The sequence below is a fragment of the Diabrotica virgifera genome, chromosome 3, assembly GCF_917563875.1.
Source record: "Diabrotica virgifera virgifera chromosome 3, PGI_DIABVI_V3a".
Taxonomy (NCBI): domain Eukaryota; kingdom Metazoa; phylum Arthropoda; class Insecta; order Coleoptera; family Chrysomelidae; genus Diabrotica; species Diabrotica virgifera.
The window spans coordinates 179,313,652-179,334,172 of record NC_065445.1 but is presented as its reverse complement, the minus strand read 5'-3'; the positions used below and the strand labels follow the sequence as shown (position 1 = coordinate 179,334,172).

The window sequence follows — 20,521 nt, the reverse complement described above, 5'->3', positions numbered from 1 at the left end:
TTTGTATTTTTTCAAGCCTTGATTTTCTAGCTGATCTTCTCCAGAAGTCCATTTCCAATGCAAGTAGGCGTCGTTCCAGGGATTTGGTAAGATACTTTTAAAGATGGAGTTAAAGATAAGATGTTGTCTTTGATTTGATAGTTCTTTTGACAATAGCATCAGCTTTAGGCATCCAATTACACTTTTTCCTTTCACGATCTTTTGCTCTATCTCTTTTTCGGTGCGCCCACTCTTTTTGATTATTGTTCCCAAATATACATATATTCCTCCTCTGAAAAATATACCTACATATAGAATTAAAAAAAAAGTTTGGTGTGGTAGAAATGCTAAATAAATTAGTCGGTATATTCCGTTTCTAAGCATCTTTTCAGAAGTAAACCGTCTCGCCTTAAGTCCATGTTTGCAGTAAGATACAAATCATATATATTTGTCAAAATATTCTTACTTGTACTTCAAGGTTAAAAGATTAAAGCTCTTTTTGTAGAATTAAAATTTATTTTGTAGCTCTTTAGAAAAAAAATCCCAAAAATCACTAATTTTGAAATGTTTTTCTAAAAAACTACTAAATGAAATGCACTTCTACAAAAACCTTTATAATCTTTAAACCTTTAAGTACAAGTAAGAATATTTTATAAATGAAAATTTTTAACACAGTAAAGGACAGAAAATGGGCTTTCTTCGGTCGCATGAGGCATTTTTTCAACAACAAATTGGAAAAAACTCGAAATATAGCATTTTTCGAAAAATTGTTTGATTTTTCTGTCGGATATTCGTAAGTTAAAGTTGATTTCATGTAATCGAATGAACTATCTTTCCAATCTACCCGTAAAGTAATCTACAATCTACCTGTATAAAATATATTATAATGGTCAATATGAATGAGACAGATAAAATTAAACTATAAGAAGAACTTTTTGCCCAGCAACAAAAACAAAATTTGTTTAATTTATTAATGTTTTTATTTTGATAACCATTTCCGGAGTGAAATCGAAAGGTCTAATTTTACTTTAACTTAATTTAAAGTAAAATTGTGGCTCATTCTATACCAAAATAGTAAATTATATGTTAATAATAATTTCCATCCCCCTTGGAAAACTAAAAAATACATTTAAACTTTGAAAAAAATTAATAGAATGGAAAAAAAAAGTTTTGGTGCCGTAGAAATGCAAGAAAAAAATTCAGAGAAATGCAAGAGAAAAATTAAGACAAGCGTCTTTTCAGGAGTAAATCGCTTGCCTAGTAAGAGCCGATTTCTTATATTGAAATAACCTGAACTTTTATTGAACGTCAGTTAAAAGTCAAAATCGTCTTTCTCAATTCTCTTTCAACTGGTTTTGGTAGTTTAAACCGCGTTCAGTTTGATCGCTGAAATTCGGGCGTTCAGAACCCAGTTCAGATTATTTCAAGGATTACGCATGCGTTGTGGTATTGCAATTTGACATGAAACGCTGTCATAAGATAAATATAACGTATAATATTATCAAATACTATGGACTATCTAATGTATTTGATATTATATTAAGCATAACGATAAACGATGACATTATTATTATTTTTATTATATTTATTGAAGTTATACTTCTTTACGATCGAGAGTGAAATTTTATAATGCCGGGCGCATGCGCACACAGACAGTAGGTATTTCGTTGCTAATCTTTCAAGATATATGTATTATGTATGTATCAGCGCTGTCAGCGCAAATAAGTCGTATTATAGGTATCATAAGTCATATTATAGGTATAATATGATTATTATAGGTATAATAAGTCATATTATAGGTATAATATAATAATATTATAGGTCATATCAATAAGTCATATTATAGGTATAACTAAAAGGATATATTAGTATTAGTGTTCTTAGTAAATGTATTATTTATTATAATTTTTGTGTCTTTGGATTTGTCTTTCTCGGGAATAAGATATTTTATAATAATAGTAAGTATATTTAAAGTATTTTTGTATCCTTCACTTGGTCTATTAAATTTGTCAGTATGTATGAGAAATCTTGTAACCTGTCAAAGCGAAGGGAATATAGCTCAGTGGGAGAGCGTGTTACCGGATATCAAGAGGTCCTGGGTTCAAATCCCGGACGATTCATATTCTTTTTTTTTTATATACATTTTTGGTATCGTTTTAATAAAATATTTTTAATAGTGGTGTTTTAAAAGTTAGTTTAATATTTAAATAAAATACAAATAACCTGTTAAGTATATTAATTTCGTTGAAATCATAATAAAAGAAGTATAACTTCTTACGTGCGTACAAAGTACACACACATTCTTTTTTTTATAATTATTAAAGTGACTGACTATAAATATTTAAATTTAACTTTATTCAGAAACAGCATAAAAAAGGTCATACAAAACGGCGATATTTTTACCTTTTGTCATCTACTGGTATTTCTCGAAAGCTACTAAGATCTAGGGATTTTTGTATTGCCAACAAACATTAAGGGGTAGAACGTGCAATGACAATGATTATTTCATTCATAGGAGATTCTGAACAATAAAAAGCTAGAGAAATGCAAATTAAGCTGATAATTTTTGATAATATCCCGTCGTCAAGTATGTTACGTCAGATGCCCTTCGTTGCTACGAAAAAATACATTCAGTGACATTAATGACAATTAATGTTTTAATTTAAAAGTTATAAAAGCGATGACTTTCAACCGTAAAATATTTTATATCAACTGTGTGTTTAACAGTACTAATTTGTACTTACATAAATAAATTACAATAAAATTTTGGTTTTGAACAGTTTTATTCATGAAATAATCGCAACAAATTGCACTCGATCTCTAAAATTAATATAGAATTTTAGAGCTCTTGTGCAATTACTACTGATAATTTCATTTCCAAATAAAACCGAAGTTCAAGAATGAACCTGAGTAACTATAGATTAACTTAGGTATGAAAAATCGGCCCTAAGGGGGTCACATGCGTTAAAATAGGTACAATTTACAAATCAAAAGATTGAGGATTTAACTCCTCAGCAACATTTACCTAATGATAAAAAAACACTAAATATGTAAGTTGCATTAAATGTTGAAAATAATATTTTTTTTATATTTCTTTTTAGTTACTCAAAGGTCGCCATATGATGGTACGAGTGGGTGGTGGCTGGGACACTCTCGACCATTTCCTGCTTCGCCACGATCCTTGTCAAGTGAAGGTTGTTTCGAGGGAATCCCAAGACCGTCCAAGCAGTGCTTCCAAGTATTTACATATTCGCGCCAAGTATAGGAGTCCACCTCCTAGAGAGAGTATCACGCGCTAGGGTTTAGTCACATTGTTGTATGTACTGTAGGATTAAGGGAATTATTGAGTACTAGAAAATTTAAACATCTATACTAAAATCACAATAACGATGCACTAGAAATAAACAAACCAGGAGACGGTGAATGTTACAAAGAGCACTCCCAAATCATGATTTATGCCTACATTGTAAATCCCAAATCATGATTTACAAAGTTTATACATTGAAAATCATGATTCGGGAGTGCTCCTCGAAATATTCAACGTGTCTTGGTTTGTTTATATCTAGTGCATTTTTATTATGATTTTAGTAGATATAATGTAATAGTCTGAAGGAAAGTTGATACATTGATACTTATTTGCTTTCCACTTGCATTACTGAATGAATTGCCACAATAAGTTTTACAGTGAAAACAAATGAATAATTATTGTATGACTGTAAATACTGAAAACACCCTTTTGTCTCAAGTAAACTCGACCGAATTCGTGGCCATAAAGCTACTGCATTTAGAAATGCGTTAAAGGCAGTTTTCTTTGTTCATTTTGATTGTGTCTTATAATCAAGCATCATCTCTTAATACGTATCTCAAAGCATTATATCTAAAATGACAATGGTATCTAGACTACGTATTTGTTAATTTGAGAGTATTATAAGGTAGGTATGCATGTAAATTAATGATTTTATGTAAGATAAGTCATATCGGATACTAATATATTTTACTATGCCAAATAAAATTGCTGTAAAGTGTATTTTTATTTTCAGTGGGAAATAATGTTTCCTTGGGGTAATCGAGACTCTTATCATATGGCTCCATATTCTTATTCATTTTCCAGTTCTATATATTTATATATTTTTATATATAAGTATATAATGTATATAGTATATATGTAAGTATAGGTTTCTGATCTCTGAATCTACTCTTTCAATTTTCCTTCTTAGCCGCACTTATTATTTTTATATGGTTCACCTCAACTACGCCATTTACGCTCAAGAGAAAATTAATTCTGATATATTTAAATAAACACATGCTAGTCCTAGTAGTACTAGTTGATGCACCTACATATTTAGTACAATTATTAAGTAGACTCGCTCTATAACGATAACTGAAATGGCAGACTAATTACCTCGTTATAAGCCGATCTCGTTATATCAGACAACAAGTATATTGCGCATACATATTAACATGTAGTTTTTTCAGAGCTTAACTTCCTATTGTGAAGCCGTTCCGAGCAATATAAGATGCTAATATTGTTTAAATGGAGCTTTTGAAAAAAAGAATCGGTGGATGAACAGGAAGAAATTGATAGTGGAGTTTACTACATCACTGGCCTCGATAAGCACACAGATTTTAGGCATTTCTGTGTACAGGCAGCTGGAGTATTTATTTATAACCGTCACCTCGAAAAACAGTAAAGAAACATGTTCTTCGATTTCATTTTCCCTCGTTGTAACCAAATATGCCTCGTTATAGAGGGTTATAGTTCAATATGTATTTCATGGAACAGCTAATGTACCTCGTTATAAACGAAACCTCGTAATACCCGTGTTCGTTATAGAGAGAGTAAACTGTAGTAAATTACTTTAAAAGACCGGAAAGTGAAAGTTTTTTAGGTCAAAACAAGCAGATTCTATCGCGAGTCGTGGAAACTAAAGGAGACCTGAAAAACACTAATTTTCAGTCGCGTGTCGCATAGGTGCACATACCCATGGGCAGGGGGGCGTGGCAAGAGCCTCCTCCATTCTGTTTATTTCGTTATTCCATTATTTTATTTTATTTAGTGTCCATTCCTTTATATACTGTACGTTAAATTTTCTTCTAAGGATGTCACTCTTCTTACGATCTCTCCCTCGTTTCAGTAATTCTCCGTAGTATTCTATCTCTACCGTTTCCAGTTGTCTTTATGTTGTTGCTGTGTTAGGTCTTGTTTCTGATGCATATGCCATTATTGGTCTTACATGGAATTTATAAATTCGTGAATAATTCATCTCAGTATTAATATGTCGGTTCAGGATGAAGGTACCCTACCAGTCCATTTGCTTTTTGTACTTGATTTCTCACTTCTTTGTCCAGGTCTCCATAGCTGGACTTTGTAATTTCCAGGTATTTTGTTTCCAGTACTTGTTCAATACCGATGCCATCAATTTATATTTTACTTCGGATTGGGTCTTTGCTGATTTTTTTTTTTAGTTTTCTAAAATGAGATTATCATATCAAATTTTATAATATTGTATTTTATATAAAATGATTAGCACATACTAAAACTAGATACTGAATACAACTGCCTAAACTGAATAAATACATCACTTTTGAATATTAATGATAACTGTACAATTATAAACGTTAAATATCTGAAGTGAAGATGTATCTAAACGCGGGGAATATTTTTTGTAGTGGTACTAAGAAAATTAGCTTCCTGTATTTTGTTTTGGAACATCCTGCATGGATTTTGTGTGCTATATCAGCTTTATTTTATTTTACTTTCAAGATGGCCTTTTGCTACAGTAGGTAAAGCATTTCCATCCTACATTTCATGTTAAATTTATAATATTACCACAGAATGCAATCCTATAACTTGGGTTGAAAATTCTCATTTAAGAAAAATAAATAGCTTTTCAAGGTTTATGATTTTATTGACAATAAGCAATAAGTATATTGTGTAAGTCGCTTTCCTTGCTGCTTCCAATGTCTCTTCTGGAATTTCCTTTTCTGTGTCGAACAATTTAACAACAACATTGGACAACATTCGACAACTTTAAATTGGACAACAAATTAAAAATCAATTGTCACTTCATAATAAACGGCAACGTTTCTATAATAGTAACGAAACCAAGGAAGACTATTTTTATCCAACATCAATTGGATAGATAAAACCTAGGAATCGGAACACGCTTTAGCGGTCTGTAGGCCATTTTTTTTATTTTCACCGCTAAAACTTTATTTTCTGGAAAAAATTGTCCAAAATATGTCTACTTTCTGGTCGGTCTTAAAAATATATTTTTGAAAAATACGTGCAAATTTACACCGCACAACTAAACAATAATTTTAAAAAGTTGGATTCAAAGTATATATTTATTGTGGCATATTTATTTAAATTATTTATTTACAAAGAAGCAATAGTTTGTTTTTTTATTAATTAGCATTAAATTTTCTAGTGCTTGATGACAATCTTCTACAGCTGGGGTAAAAGTGTTTTATTTGTTAAGTTGTATTTTCGTTATTGTACGACATTTTTTGTAAATATATTTATAAACGTAAAAAGGATGGCTGAAAATGTCAAAGTCAGAAATATATTTCAAACTGAAAACGAATAAATTTCATACTTCTTTTAGTATTCAACACCTTTTATATTTTTGTTATAAACTAGATTACTTAATGACTTCTTATATCTTAGAATGTATTTAAAGTATTTTTACTTTATATAGGTATATCTAATGAAAATTTTACTTCGAAATCTATCTAGTGATCATCGATGTTTATGTTTGGTCTATTACCTATTTTTCTACTATCCTTGGTTCATTTAGGATCAGAGCACGTTAGTTTAATATGTCTGGCTATCTTGTTTAACACTGTTTTCCTTCCTTTTCTATCTTCATACGTAAACTTTTTCTTTATGTTTAACTTAAGTAGGTAACACTTTATATCCATTTATTTCTTTGTTGCCTCTTTATCTTGGGAAGTACAAGCTTTAACGGTATCCAGGTTAATAGTTTCCAGATTAATCATGCTGCGTTGGTTTACTTCCTTGTTTGCTTCATATGCTTCATATTCTTAGACAATTCTTGTCCCACGACAAGTTGGGAAATTGATGGCCACATCCGGCAGAGCCCCACATATGCTGTGGTTCCCATCCTCTTGGTCAGCCAATTAAGGCAAGCCACCACTTGTGTAAACACTTCCTTTTTACCAAGGACCTACTAATAAGATATAGTTATACTTGATTCCTCTAGCAGTCTTGAACAATAATCTAACACTGCGGCATATTATGCTCTGGCATAAAAGTTACACTCCTCGCTGTAAGTCCCGGTGTTAAAGAACGATATAGAGCTTCTTTTGTCAGAATCAAGATTACCTGCTTAGAGACCTGGATATCCACCCCAAGTCTAGAACTAGCGTGGAGAAGTTCCTCACTTCTCTTTTTGAGGAAATGGTAGATATTATTTCAGTCTGTTTGCGGCATAATATATAACGGGAAAGTACTATTAGTTGAGTTACTAGTGACTCCACTAGTGGACTCCTTCACTGGAGTGAAGGTGGATATGAGCTATTACCTCCGATTTCGTTCAACCTTCATCGATTTGCATGAAAATTGGTGAGTGGTTAGAGGATATCTCAAGAAACAAAGGTGACATGGTGCCAATTTGCGCTTTTACCCTGGGGGTGGATACCACCCCTTCTCGGGGTGAAAATTAATTTATTTAAAATAACTCCATAATTAGATAGGGGGACAAATTCTAAGCAAAATTTGTTATATAAAAGTTATTAAAATAAATTAAAACGTTTTGAGTTATTAAAGATCAAATTTTTTAATTTTTCGTAAGAAAAATGCATGTTTTTAACCGATTTTTCATAGATAACTCAAAAAATGTACGTTTTTACAAAAAAGTTATTATTACCAAAATTGAAGCTAATAAAAAATTAAATAAACTTCTTACTAAAAAAACCTCTTGATATTAACTAAAAGTGAGTTATAGGTAATTGAATGCATATTTTTTTGGCGAGTGCCCAAATCTAAGTGTTCAAGCTTAAATTACGGGAAAATGATGCATTTTATAACATAAACTTATTAAACATTTGTGAAAGTACTTGGAAATATCTATCAAATGAGATACCGAACAAGTTAATAGCATTAAAATTTATGATCCAAAAATTTTTCAAACTGTATTTTTTAAAAAATTTTCCAAAAAATGTTATCGTTTTTTTTTTAATAACTCCGTTAATTTTTAAGATATCAGGTTCACCTAAATAAGGTTTGGAAAGTAATTTCATAGGCTATTAAAATGCGTTGAATTTAATCTTACAGACCCATTACTCTTTTAAAAATCAAAGATTAAATGGCCACGGTTACATGGTTCTCGCAGCAAAATTTAAGCTTTAAACGTTTCTATCTCGGTTATTTTTCACCCTACAGAAATGGTAAAGAAGGTATAATATTTGATATAGAAAAAACTAAAAAAAATTTATTTACCTTTTTTTACGTATATTGAGTATTTTTATAGTTATTATCAAAAGAAAATGAAAATGACGATAATTTTAAAAATTATGATTTTTTTAAATTATACCTTCTTTTCAAAAATATGCATTCTAAACCGGTGAAAATTGTTAAAATCATTAGCTATGCTAATAAAAACAAATTTTTGTAAGGATTACTATAAATTATAATTTTTGTGGAAATGGCGTATGTTTAATTTTTCACTTTTTCCTAAGAAATTCGAAAGGGTTCTCTTAGCTTCATCATAACTTGCTTAATTTTGATGCTATTAACTTCTTCTGGAGCTCATTTGTTAGGTATTCTGAGATACTTTAATAAGTGTTTAACAGGTATATTTTATAAAATGCATCGTTTTCCCGTTATTTAAGCTTGAATACTTAGATTTGAGTACTCATCGAAAAAAATATACATTCAATTACCTCTAACTCACTTTGAATTAACATTAGTTTAGTACTTTGAGTGAATGTGTATTCATTTTTTCATTATCTTCAGTTTTGGTAAGAATAACTTTTTTGTAAATGCTAATAGTTTTTGAGTTATACGTGAAAAACAGCTATAAAACATGCATTTTTTTCGAAAAAATAAAATTTTTGATCTTTAATAACTCAAAAAGTATTGATTTATGTTAATAACTTAATATAACAAATTTTGTTTAGAATTTGTCCCTCTATCGATTTGTGGTATTATTGTTAATAAAATAATTTTCACTCCAGAAAAGAGGTGGCATCCACCCCCAGGGTAAAACCGCAAGTTGACATCATGTCTCCTTTGTTCCTTGAGGTATCCTCTAACTGCTCACCAATTTTCATGAAAATCGATGGAGGTTCAACAAAATCGGAGGTGAAAATCTTCAGTGCCTGCACTATATTCTGACGATCCAACGACAGAGAATAAGTAAAGTAAGATGAGAAGTTTCTATAAACACTGGATTTAAATACGTATAGGAAAATATATACATTATTTTTACGAGTAATGGTATAATATTTTCAAGAAAAATTAAATATGTGGTGTGGTGTAATATATTGGAAAATTTTAAGGACATGAGAAACTATAAATTAAAGGTAGGACTGAAGGTTCCTATTTTTCAAAGAAAATACAACGTTTTACGATTAAGTAGTTGTGGATTGTACTATAATTAATCCTGGGTGATTTCAACTCAGCCAGTAACAGAACTATTTTCCTGAAATCTTAGTAATTCGACTCTCATCAGATGATCTGTGGTTATTATATAAATTTATAATTCCAAAAGATACGAAATCTTGTTTGATAATGTTCTTCTGAAGCTATTTTCTTGTGGAATTTTTGCAATTAACTAGTTTTGATTGGAAATAAGCCACAATTTTACTAAAAAAATGATTTTATTAACATTTCGACGCCCAAATCGGGTGTCGTTGTCAAAATACAAAAAATATTAATGAATTAAACAAAAATGTTGTTGCTTAGTACAAAAATAAAAAAATTCTTCTAATAATTTATTTAATCTTACTCATTTATATCGGCAATTCAGACATATATTATACATTTTAAAGTAGGAGACTTTAAAATGATTTTGCCAATATTTATGAGTTGCGTTCATGGGACGACTTTATTGAAAGATAGTTCATTCGCGAGAATTTTACTGTCACCATTGCATGTGGTTGTCTTTTTAAAGACAGATCACATGTTATGATTTTTTTGTGACGGATATTCTTGAGTTGGGGTTGATTTCATGTAATCGAATGAAATATATTTCAATAAAGTCGTCCCAGGAACGCAACTCATAAATATTGGCAATATCATTTTAAAGTCTTCTACTTTAAAATGTGTAATATATGTCTGAATTGCCGATATAAATGAGTCAGATTAAATAAATTATTAGAAGAATTTTACTAAGCAACAACATTTTTGTTTAATTCATTAATATTTTTTTTATTTTGACAACAACACCCGATTTGGACGTCGAAACGTTAATAAAATCATTTTTTTTAGTAAAATTGTGGCTTATTTCCCATCAAAACTAGTTACTTCTTTAATAAAAATTGAATTTGAAAAAGTGAGATAACTAGTGAGTAGCAATAAATTAAAAAGTTAGCGTAAATATGTGTTTACAGAAACTTCTTAGAATAAAATGTACTAATGAATATCCTAAAACAATGTTTTAGTAGATTATTGTATTATTGCGTAGAAATAGGCTAAAAATGAAGATTTACTGGACAAAAATAAGATAACAGGAAACTGAATGTCAATCATATTTCGACATGCATATTATAGTGTTCCTCAAGATTCACCAATGATTCACTGTTGTTGATAAGAAGATGATGGCAAACAAGAACTATTATTTACTACCTATCAAAAGTTTATCATAGTAATAAGCAGTCAATATGTAAAATAAAGTAATTGTGCAAACAAATATAGTTGAATTATTATGAACATAATAAAGATAAAACGTATAAAGTAAAAGAAAAATATATCCTAATAGGAAAGACAATACATACATAAGTGATAAAAATCACAATATATAGGTATATAAAAACATAGAATAACGGTCTGTAAGCTAATAATTTAGTAGCAAAAATGGAAGACCTTTGAAACTATGGATATAAATGTATAAAATGACCTGATTTAAAATATTATGGTACTTATGACTTATAAACCATCCCATTTAATTTTCATCTGTAAATTTTACAAGAGGAGAATGTTAATGATAGTAACAAAACATTTAGGAAAACTGTCCAGTGACAGTTTCTTTTACTTTTCTAATGATGAATTTCTACTACATAACACTATACTATAGAACAGTACTAAGATTCGAAAATCTGACAGATAGATCAAATAGAAGATGCCTTCTTAATCTTCGCTGGACGGGATGTCTCATTAAGGGTTGAGCCAATGCATTGGGATGATTTTCTTTGCATTCGTCATATTTCTGGGAGAAGTAAGATAATTTTTCTTCGACAGATTTCATTTTAAGGTCACGAGCAATAACACTCTTGGTTACATACAATGGAGCATTTATGATAATCCTAAATATTTTGGACTGCAATCTTTGTAGAATTTCAATATTTAGTGGGAAGCTGTCACCCACAATTGAATTCCGTAGCTCCATATCGGTTTTAGGACGACTTTGCCAATAATCATTATTGGTAACTGATAATTTTGATTTACGATCTAATATCCAGTACAATGTGCTATGTTATAAAACCAATTGCTTCCTCTCAGCAAATATATGAGTCATCCAAGTTAATCGTCGGTCCAGATGGATTTCCAGATATGTTACAGCTTGTTTTTGTTGCAAGAACTAGCCATTTAATGCCACAGTTGAACAAGCACCTATTCGTAAGGTGTAGATGACATGGATAGATTTAATTTTATTAACTTTAATTAAGAGAATTAACATCCAAGTCAGTCAAGCAATATTGTGTAAAGAGTTGTCAAACTTTGTCGAACGCTTGTGAGAGGTCTAAAAAGAGCAGTATTCTTTAATCTTAACAGTATTTGTACATTTTTTTATATAAAAAAAAATACTACTACCGTAAGTCCATCCAAGAATCTAGAAATCAATAGTTTCTATATTATTTTTCTCATTTTAGATCCTTTAGTGTTTAGAAATATGTTTCTGATATAGATGTTGTCACCATCATTACATACGTTTAGATGTTCGCAGAAACGGGAAGACTTGCCATTTATATATTATTATCTAATATTTATCTTAATTAATACTTATTTAATCGTTACAAATAATTCTAGTAGCTTGACTGAATATAGCAACTTAGCCAATTAGCAATAAACAATCAGGCAATTTTAATATAAAGTAGTTGGTTCTATGATAGTAAAAGGGGGAAAACAATATTTAAGAGTATATCAGCATTTACTTTTTTCATAAAGCATTGTACAAACAATTCCCACTACAATTAAAGCACATAATTATACCGTTTCAGAAATTGATGTATACCTACCCTACATAAAGAATTCTTGTGAGTGTTACTCGAAGAATAATTTATTTTACAGCATTTTGTACTAATTCTTCATCCGACTGAAATCAATTATCTTTAACACCTTTAAGTGGCCCAAAGATGTGAAAATCGCAAGGTGGTGAATCGGAACTATAGGGTGGTTGCTCTAATATCCTCCTTTTATTTCTTTGTAGATTTTCTTCCACTACTTTGACAACATGAGGCCGAGCATTGTTGTGTAGAAGAATAGTACAACCTGAGAGCTTCCTTGGACGTTTTCATCTTGTTACTTGATAAAGTTTATTCAATCTTTCATTTTACAGATTTGCATTGATACTTTACTGCTTAAACCTTGTCGTTTTTTAGTGAAGAATTATTTCTATGAAAACTATGCCCTAACGTAGTATAAAAATTGCCAAGTGTGGGATCTCTCTCAGTGAAAAATCCAAGGTAAACGTGATCCTGGTAGAAAAAGAACATCATGGCTGGAAAATCTAAGGCAATGATATGGAAAATCGACTACCTACATCGTTATTCAGGGCTGATGTTAATAAAGTTACGATAGCGAATATGGTACCCAACATAATATCCAACGATCAATAATGGTCATGGAACCAGAAGATTAAAGGGAAATCTTTATCATTTTGAAGATACTGTGGTCGTAAACTTAAACAAAGATATACCTCATTTTTTAACATATTCGGCTTCTCTGTTTATGAACCGTATATTATAACTGTAGCTTACTGTTTGTGTTAGGTAGCTAAATTTTTCGTTTACTATTTCTCGACTTTTATCTTTATCCGAATATTTAAGCTACGGAGCACAAAAGCGTTCTTGTTCTTTCTGGACCGTGCTTGTTTTAAATCGCTGGCTATCGTGGTATGTATTAACAAGCTGATGAAGTGTTTATCGGTCGGCAGTTAGATGAAACAAATCCTCGGCCGTTCGAACTATTCATTGTCTAATGTTACGCGGCCAGAACAGTTGTGTTCTTCCCACCTTCCGTTTGCTTTCGATTTTACCCTGAATGATTTCATCATCATCTTGATGATGTTGGTCAATTCTTGCTCTTTGTGCATGGTGTCTAGCACACCTTCGTTAGATATGTGTATGTTCACATCCATAAAACAAAGTGGACCAGACGTAGCCTAGCACTTTATTACTCTTAGACGTGTGGTCAATGACAGACTCCCACTGTGCAATAATGCTTTTTACTCTGCAGTCAATCCAGCTAGTCAGATATCTCAAGTGTTCCAATATTTCCAGGAGTTTGTTATCTAATTTTAGTACTGAGTCTTCGATATTAATATTTTCGACCTTCATCCATTTTGTTTTCTTTGCGTTAATTTTGAAGCCCTTTTTAGTGCATTCTTTGTTTACAGCGTTTAACAGAGTTTTAAGGTCTTTTGGACTCTGTGCCATTGTAGCGGTGTGTAGCTGGTGTAGCATTAAAAGCATTGAAGGCCTGTAAATTCAGGATATTTAATTATTAAAAGTAAATTTTGATATACGATTAATAAATATGTTCTTCAACAATTTCATAAAGTTTTAAAATTTGCGACATACTAGCTACCAAAACTGTCGGAAATCAACAGCTTGATTTATTAAATAATAATATTTAATATAATCTTTGCTTTTGCTAGTACCAAAAGAATGATTTATTGTATTAAAATCGACGTTTTGGTATATAATGTCTATTAGACACACAGAAGTAAATTTTAGAACTTGATTTACTTACATACATTTGTGGAACTACTCTACTTATATTGGTTTTGCACATTTTTGAGCATACAAAAACTTGGTGCCTGTAATTAAATAGAATGTGATATTTTCTATCACCAAATGTGATCACCAAAATAACCGTATATATCTTTTTCACAATATAACAAAGTATAACAAATATATTACTCATAGAGAATAAGACAAAGAATATTTTGAAGAAAAAAATGTTGGCATTTTTCGCCGATTAAGAGCTAATAAGCCAGAAAATCAAAATCCAAAACTTTTATGCCATTTTAAAAGAAACGGAATACTTACTAATAAACCATTCTAAATATTTTTAATGTTGCATACTTTATTCTAACTATAAATCCACAAGATATTACATAATTATATAATACTAGGGCGGTTCGGTAAGTATTTAGCCTACAACAGAAAAATGAACATTTTGGGAAAAGTGATGATTTATTTCTGAACACAGTTTCCTTTTAGCTTGACATACTTGACGCAGGGGCTGAAAAATACGTTTTCTCGAGGTCTGTCAAGTAGGCTTTCGTGGTGGCGATTCGACTACAATTTCTGCCCAGCGAATGACTTTTTCAAGTTTGGTCGCACAGGGCCAAATCTGGAGAATACGAAAGATGGGACAACAGTTCGTAGCCCAATTCGACCAATTTTGCCATGACGACGCGCGACGGTCATGGTGGAAGAGTATTTTTTCTTCGCTAATTCAAGCTGTTTTTCTGCAATTTGGAGACGAATCGGCATAGTAAAACACTGTGATCGTTTTGTCCGTTTCTAGAAAGTGATATAAATCACACGTTGTGAATACCAGCAAACGGTGGCCATCACCTTTGCGGCCGATAAGACAGTAGCTATTTGACTTCTTCGGAAGATGTTCGCGGAGTGACATCAACAACTGTTTCGCTTTCCTTGGTCTCTCGTGTATACCAGTGCATCCATGTTTCGTCAACGGTTATGAAATAATATAGAAGCTCCTTCGCCTTACGCTTAAAGAGTCTCAAACACTGCTCCTGAAGTGATCTCATGGATGCGCTTATTGTCCTGAGTGAGATAATGCGGCACCCATCGCGTCGACAGCTTTCTCATGCTCAAAATTTGACCCACGCGATCTTTTGGGATGCCTACAGTCTTAGCTATCTCGCGCGTCTTCAGTCGTTGGTCCGTAAATACCAGATCGTGGATTTTTTCGCGTTATCCTCCTTGGTAGCCGTTTTCGGGACACCTGGCCAAGACTTACCAAAAACCGACTTGCTAACCTGTTACGACTCGGTAAATCATTTTTTGACGTTCGCTATGGAAGGAGAAGAGTCACCGTACACGGCATTCTAGCGCTCTTTGATTTGATTTCCCTTTTAAAAACAAGATTTAAATCACCAACAGATATTGCTCTTTTTTATTTTTCTAAAATCTTAAATACGCTCACTTGTGAAAACAAAACTACTAGGCCGATTCCGCTGAGATTTTGACACAGGCCGTCAACCCGTCAATTGCGATAGTGGCGCTCTCTAGCGGAGAGGCTAAGTACTTATCGGACCACCCACGTATGTATCTTCTTCTTATGGTGCCTATCCGTTACGGATGTTGGACACTAACATGGCTATTCTGACTTTGTTGACTGCTGCCCTGAAAAGTCCGGTAGTGGTTAAGTTAAACCATTTTCGCAGGTTATGCAGCCAGGATATCCTTCTTCGTCCTGGACCTTTTTTCCCATGCACTTTGGTATGTATCTAAACCAACAATATTATTATAATGGATTATACTCTCTAATTAATATTTTCGGTCAGAAGCAGGAATTTGAAATAAAATCTTGATGTTTTCTGTTACTTTATTAACTTTGTAATTCATGGTTGATGAGTGGTCTTACTCAATTTTTTCATTTTTATAATTATTCTTATCTACTTCTTGGTCCTTGGTCCTTGTTATATCAAATGACCTTGTGCAAATCTCTTGTTCTGGTTACATGGCTTGTTATATCGATTTCAATATTGAGGCCACCATTACGGCGTCTATGACTACGGTTATATTTCATAAATTATTATTGTTATTTTAGGTATACCGGAAGTTGTGTTTAGTTCTTCTCAAATTTCTATACATTTTGTGAGATTTTTTATTATCGCATAGTATGTGTCTTATGTGCTTAAAGTAGTCTTTCTTGTATATTTATTTTTCATCTTCTTAGCCTTCTATCATCCATCCTCGGACATAGGACTCTCCCAACTTCTTCCATCCATGTCTATCCATATTTCCAATTTCTTCCAGCTATTCTTCTTTTTATATTAACTATCTACCCATCTCATAATATTATGTGGTCTTCCTCTTGGTCATTTAACTTTGTAAGGTCTCCAATGTTGTATGGTGGCGTTTCAACGTTTGTCTTTTTGTCTAGCAGTGTGGCCAACGAAGTTCCATTTGAGATTGGTAATTTATGTTATGATGTCCTCGACTTTTGTTTGTGAGCTTAACCAGTCGTTCCCATTTTTATCTGACAGTCGTATAATATCTAACATTGCTCTTTCTGTTGTGGCTAGTTTACTCATATTTGCCTTGCTTATTGTTCAGAGCTGACATCCATATTATATCATGATACGAAGGATGCACTGGTTGAACACTTTGTTCCTCAAGTACTGGGGTATTTTGCAGTTCTTAAGTATCCAACTAAGTTTTCAAATCCTGTCCATGTCAATCTTACTCTTCTAGCTATTTCCGCACTTTGGTTCTCTTTGTCAAGTTTCAGAATTTGGCCTGAAACCCTTTGGTTTCAGGTTTATTCATGAACTTTTTATATTCATTTTTAGGCCGACGTATTGGGAACTCTCTGCGCTATAATCACGATGTCGTCTTTAGCTTTATTTAGCTACTAAGCACTATTTACATTAGGGACGGACTCACACCGGATCAAGGCGAGCTTTTGACATCGAGTTAGAGGCTCGGCCTGAACTTCGAGCTGCAGGTTGAGCTCGTGACTTGTGTCGACTCGGCTCGAATAGTTCGAGCCGAGCCAAGCCGAAATCGAAAACATAATAAAGAATGTACCTAAAACATAGCATTCGTAGTATTTTTTTTTACTTAGTTTAGCCAAGCAAGAGAATAGTCAAATATAAAAATAATAAATAGGTACACTAAATTCTTTTCACGTATAGCTAACCTGTCATAGTAATGTCAGAAGACAAGACGAGTGAGTATGATGCTCACGCATCCAGTTGGGTTGTTCTTTTACCTAGTATCTAGAATTCTAATGGTTGACCTTGCCATTTAATGTGAAAGTGGCTCATCAAAACAAATATTGTTTTGCTTCGCAAAATTGTATTCTTTTATCTGGATCATCCTCGTTTAGTTCCTATACACACAAAGGTGCACGTAAAGGTATGCCATTTTTCAAATTTTTATACCGTTGTTTTGCTACCATTGAGATCACGACTAACCTTACGAATAAAAGTTTGTGCATCTTCTTCAAAAGTAAGTTGAACATCCAATACTGTATCATAGTTTACATAGGGATGACGTAATTTGCGTGCATTTTCAACCGTACCAATTTCTCGAAATTTCTTTCCAATCTTACTGTGAACTGCCTTATTGTCTTTCTGGATATTTTTATCAAGCTCGTCGCGGCTCGAAAAAAATTTGATTCGGCGCGAGGCTCGGCTTGCAAGAAACAAACCGGCTTGAGCTAGAAGCTCGGCTCGTCAAACGAGCAGAGCCTCGATGTAAGCCGAGCTATAATATAATCTAGAGCTTGTGACCATCCCTTATTTAAATTACATACTTTTAACTATTATAAATCAAATCAATACTTAAGAAATATTTATTTACGACTTATTATACCTGCTGAAAAATGTTGTTAAAGTATTATTACTTAAGAAAGAACTAAATAAGTAAAAGTTTTCTCAAAATATTCTTTGTAAAAATAGAAGTGCATATTATCAGCCTTAATAATATAACCTTACACTGTCAGTTTTATAGCGCACCTGTGATTTACTCACCTTCCAATACTTTAATAATACGTAGAATAAGTACGTTATTTTGTATATTGCAATTTTTAACGTTAAATACACTAGATAATCAGTAGCGTAGATTTTTATACCAATTCAATCTCGAGTTCAAATTAGGTACTAAGTCTAATCAAAGTGTACTATTATTACTAGGAACTTCATTTGTATTATATTTATACGAAATAAAGTACAATAAGTAATCCTACTGGTGTATAAATTATTTCTCAGTTTCGTAGATTCATAACAGTAAATGCTATGTTTACATCGGATTAGCCACAGTTTGACGTTTTGATTTCTACTCCGGAAATCGTTTTCAAAAATAATGCCTCGATGGTCGTATGTAACAGGCAGCTTTGGCTGGAAAGATACGAGGGTGGTTGTGTTTATGCCCTTTGATACATTAAATTCTGATTATTCTTGTGTTTTGTACAATAATTATACAGTATGATGCAAATGAAAGGAATAAAATCGTTATTTCGTAAGCCGGCGACTGAGGGTAAAAACCCCGAAACAGGCCTGTTTTTATTTTTAAATTATGATTTTTTGTCATATATATCGTACTAGTAACGTCAACGTCATCCGTGCAGGCGTGATGACGTCATCCATGATCTTTTAACTAACAATAATAGGGATCCTGTGCTAGCGTATTTAAAAGGTTATTCAATTCTCTATTCAGTTATATAAACATTAACATAATTATTTATACAGGGTTTCAGACAATTTTTTTAATTAAATTAATTGACACAAAAAGAAGAATGTACGTAATATCCCATTATATACAGGGTGGGTCATTAGTGTGACAAAGTCCAATTACTCGTTTGACGTAAGAGATACGAAAAAAAGTTATTCAGGTAAATGTTGGGGCACAGATAGTACCATAAATTTAAAAATATTTTCAAATATACATGGGCGTGCGTATTGACAGGGTGACACAAACTTATGTTTTTTAAATGGAACACCTTGTATATATTTACATTTTTTGGTAGGTACTTTAAAAAATAATTACGTTTTTTTGTTAATTTCGTAGCAATATTTACACCCTGTAGAATTCTAGTGATTTGACATCAAATTTTTATTTTATGTTTAAACGATTTTTAATAAAATCTACTATTGTTAAACATTAACAGTATAGCGAAATGTTTAATTTTAGTATATAGGGTTGGTCCAAACTCGGAATAAGCATTTTTTGAGTTTTTTCTTTAAATGTAACACCCTGTATTTTAGTATTGTAATAAAATGATATTTTATGGTACTTTTTTATTTCTTAAGCATTCTCTATACCTAAGTGCTTTAATTTGTAAGTTATTCCTGATTATTCAAGCCAAACATTAATTGCAACAAAAATTACGTGAAATTTTATTAGGTGGCCGTGAAAATATTCAATCAAAATTAATTTTTAAAAAAAAATGAATCATAATCTAGCCTGATCCTTAATTTATTAATATTGGGTGAGATATCCAAATAAATTCATAGTTAAGATTGTTGGTGCGCAAAATATTAATAAAAACATACAATATTCTACGTAGTCGGTTATGGCACTACATTTGTTTTAAAATTTGACATTGTACTATTTTTATAGTTCTATTTGCTTTGTTACCATTACTAATATGAATTCTTCTAATGAGGAACTGATTAATTTTAATCTGTGATCTCTGAAAAATATTTTTGTGCTAGTGGAGTATAACAAAAATGTGCTACTAACAATAAGAATTTTTCATCAGAAATTTACTGATAAACGACAACCAAGAAGAGAAACGTTTGAAAATATACTAGAACGGTTTCACTGAACTGGACACTTATATTATGATAAATCTGATAAAACAAAAACTATTGTAAATAAAGAAAACAGGAATTAAATGTAATCCTTAGTGTCACTGCGGATCTGCATATTATTAGTAAAACCGTTTTTACAATCTAAGTATCTAGTCTGTTGTGACCATTTTAGTATACTTTCAAAGTCTCTCTTCTTGGTTGTCGTTTATCAGGGAATAGCTGATGATAAATTTTTATTGCAAGTAGGTCATTTTTGTTATACTCTCCTAACACAAAGCCATTTTAATCAGTTCCTCCTTAGAAAAATTAATATTAGTAATAGTAACAAATCAACTGAAAATATATATAAATAGTATAATGTCAAATGTTTAAGCAAATTTTGTGTCATAGCCCAACTAGGGAGAATTTTGTTTGTTTGATTAATATTTTAAGCACCAACAACCTTAACTACGAATGTATTTGGATATCTCATCCAATATATAAAATATATAATATAAATTAAGGATCAAGCTATATTATTATGTATTTTTTTTTGGAAAATTATTTTTGATTGGATATTTTCACGGCCACCTTATAAAATTTCACGTAATTTTTGTTGTAATTATTGTTTGGCTTAA

General features: G+C 31.6%; 1 protein-coding gene across 1 annotated transcript in view; it reads left to right on the top strand.

The window, feature by feature from the left end:
• Positions 1-18,333, top strand: part of LOC114344544 (growth arrest-specific protein 2-like) — a 389,075-nt gene extending 370,742 nt beyond the window's left edge. The window contains exon 8 of the mRNA XM_050647073.1: positions 3,081-18,333. Coding sequence (XP_050503030.1) covers positions 3,081-3,278 — 198 coding nt within the window. The 3' untranslated portion in view covers positions 3,279-18,333. The remainder of the gene's footprint in view (positions 1-3,080) is intronic.
• The last annotated feature ends 2,188 nt before the right edge of the window (positions 18,334-20,521 follow it).